The sequence below is a fragment of the Meleagris gallopavo genome, chromosome 1 (genome assembly GCF_000146605.3).
Source record: "Meleagris gallopavo isolate NT-WF06-2002-E0010 breed Aviagen turkey brand Nicholas breeding stock chromosome 1, Turkey_5.1, whole genome shotgun sequence".
Taxonomy (NCBI): domain Eukaryota; kingdom Metazoa; phylum Chordata; class Aves; order Galliformes; family Phasianidae; genus Meleagris; species Meleagris gallopavo.
This window is the reverse complement of record NC_015011.2, coordinates 114,561,990-114,564,835: the sequence shown is the minus strand read 5'-3', so window position 1 is coordinate 114,564,835 and position 2,846 is coordinate 114,561,990. Positions and strand designations below refer to the sequence as shown.

Genomic DNA, 2,846 nt, shown 5'->3' with positions numbered 1-2,846 from the left:
TTTTTGCATAAGGCTCAGACCAGATGGAAATAAGTTAGTGATATGGGAGTATAATTACTGTGGTGGTAGAGGCAGATGTGTGTAGGACATGGAAGGACGTACAGTGTATTAAAGAATTGAAGTAAGATGGGTACATAGGCTGCTTGAGATTCAGCCTTGAGATGAACAAGCTACCTTAACATAGGCTTTCTCAGTTATGCTGATCAATTTATATCAGTGTATCATTACTGATCCTCTTTTGAGTCACTGGGCATCTTTATTTGCACACGGACAAATTCTGCAAGCAGGAATAAAAGCAGCTTTAGGGAATAAAGCAGTTTCTGGCTAAGACACAGTCATAGTTTATAAAAATCATAGTCTAATGAGTGCACTCACCACCCTTGAGGAATCTGCAGGTTGGGTAGGCATTGGGCTGGAGGAGGAAGCCTTTGCTGTACCTTAGAACAGATTTATATATCCTCCCAGCATCAAAAAAACAGTCATCAGATCTACCAGTGCTGGTGTTCTGATGGCAGTCAGCTTGACTGATAGTCAATGTCAAGATGACTCCCTTTTCCCTCTTTCAGATATTATATCTTTCCATATTTTAATTTTTCTTCTTGAGTCCTGCACTGCTATTGATTCCATGTTTGTAAGCCTCCTTCAGTCTGTAAATTCATCTTTCTTATTTTCATATGTACTTTTTCACAGCCCTTTTGCCCAAGCTGCTAATTTTCTGTGTGCTGTGAGCCAAGTTTACTCAGCTGGGCCTTGGTTCCTTGGATACAGGCAGATGAACCTTGGGATAAAGGGAGATTTATCAAGGGGATAACAGAGCTGGGGTGGCATGTTGCATAGAATATACTTTTGTCAAAAAAGAATTGTAGTTTCCTCAAGCTTTTTTCTTTTTTTTTCCTTTTTTTAATTTGCCTGTTTTGTCATTTTATCTCATTCTGTTTCTTTTGAGTTCTGTCATAGTTCATGTGTGTTAGCTCAGGCAAGGTCCCCATTTAGAATGAACAAAGTAGAATGGAGCCAATGGAGTCTTCATTGCATAGTTGCATTCTTACAGATATTTTGATGCTGTTAAAGGTGCTGCCTTTGTTTCCACCTTCCCTGCCTTTGTGGCAGCTGTTTCAGCAGGTACTCTCTGCCCCATTTATTCTATGCTGTTTGATTTTGTTTATTGGTTGAATCTTTCCGTCTTATTCCACTCTCATTCTTTATCTTTTAATTCACACTTGCTTAAGTAATGTCCAAGTTGAACTTCTTTTCACTAGTCATGTTAGTAAAATCTACCACTTTGATTTTATTTATCATGTAGTTCTTCATTGTCATGTAAATTCAACATCTTGTCGTGGGTATCTTATCAAGTTACATTTTGCTTGCCCAAAACCATAATCATCATTTTCCTTGTATTTTTTTCTTTTGACCATACTTAATTACATTATTTGGAAATCAAACACCAACAATATTACTATACATCTTAACTGATATTATTTAGTATTTCTGATTTTTTTTTTCATAATATTTTTTACCTGTTCATTCAGGTATAAAACTTTTGTGCTTTTAAAATGTGGACCAGAAAGCCATTCCTTCAGGAAGACATGAAGTGGTCAACAATTATAAAGGATAGATTAAGAAAGGTGAATAATTCAATAAATCAATCTTGAAGATGCTAATTCTTTACAAATTTCATATAATTTGATGTCTGGGTACAGGAGAAAAAAATGGTTGAAATGAAAGGAAGATGTCAACATCCAGTCACTTCTTAGCAGGTGTAAGTAGGAATAATCTTGCAGGGCTCAAGTTTTATGGAGGCTGCAACTTTAATTTTTTTCCTGGTGTAAAAGAAGTAGTTTTTAATGCCCTGCACTAACTTTTTATCAAAGCAAGTATTTTCTGTCTTTATCTTTTGGTGCAGGCTGTAATTAGGTTTGTTTCCTAATTAACTGTTCATATCATAGTACTTTCACAATCTCACCACATTCATCTCCCATTTGTGTCACTTTCTATGAGCAACTTTTGTTCACTGTTGCTCTGTACAGGAGCATTCCAACTCAGTAAATCACTGGGATTCTCACTAACTGCACCTATCAGGCATCTAAGTACACTTATATTTCTTTGTTTCTTTTTTGATTTTCTTTGTTCTAGTGAGAACAAAGGATACCATCTGGATACCATCTCTAGACAGCTGGGAGAAAAGGAGGTTATCAGGAGTAGTCAGCATGGGTTCACCAAGGGGAGGTCGTGCTCGACCAACTTGGTGGCCTTCTATGATGCTGTCACATGCTGGGTGGATGGGGGAAGAGCGGTAGATGTAATCTACCTTGATTTTAGAAAGGCATTTGATACTGTCTCCCACGACATCCTTATAACAAAGCTGAGGAAGTTTGGGATAGACGAGTGGACAGAGAGGTGGGTTGAGAATTGGCTGACTGGCAGAGCGCAGAGGGTCGTCGTTGGTGGTGCAGAGTCTGGCTGGAGACCTGTAACCAGTGGTGTCCCCCAGGGGTCTGTGCTGGGTCCGGTCTTGTTTAACATCTTCATCAATGACCTTGATGAGGGGATAGTGGCCACCCTCAGCAAGTCTGCTGATGATACGAAGTTGGGAGGATTGGCTGACACGCCTGAAGGCTGTGCTGCCATTCAGCGAGACCTGGACAGGCTGGAGAGCTGGGCAGTAAGAAACCGGATGAGGTTCAACAAAAGCAAGTGTAGGGTCTTACACCTAGGGAGGAATAATTGCATGCACCAATACAGGCTGGGGGATGAGCTGCTGGAGAGGAGCTCTGCACAGAGGGACCTGGGCGTCCTGGTGGACGACAGGTTGGCCATGAGCCAGCAGTGTGCCCTCGTGGCCAAAA

At 40.4% G+C, this 2,846-nt stretch overlaps 1 protein-coding gene across 1 annotated transcript in view; it reads left to right on the top strand.

Annotated features, from left to right (window-relative positions):
* Window positions 1–88: 88 nt before the first annotated feature.
* LOC100540262 (synapse-associated protein 1-like) overlaps window positions 89–2,846 on the top strand; it is an 8,791-nt gene continuing 6,033 nt past the window's right edge. Inside the window, exon 1 of the mRNA XM_031556939.1 lies at window positions 89–105. Coding sequence (XP_031412799.1) covers window positions 89–105 — 17 coding nt within the window. The remainder of the gene's footprint in view (window positions 106–2,846) is intronic.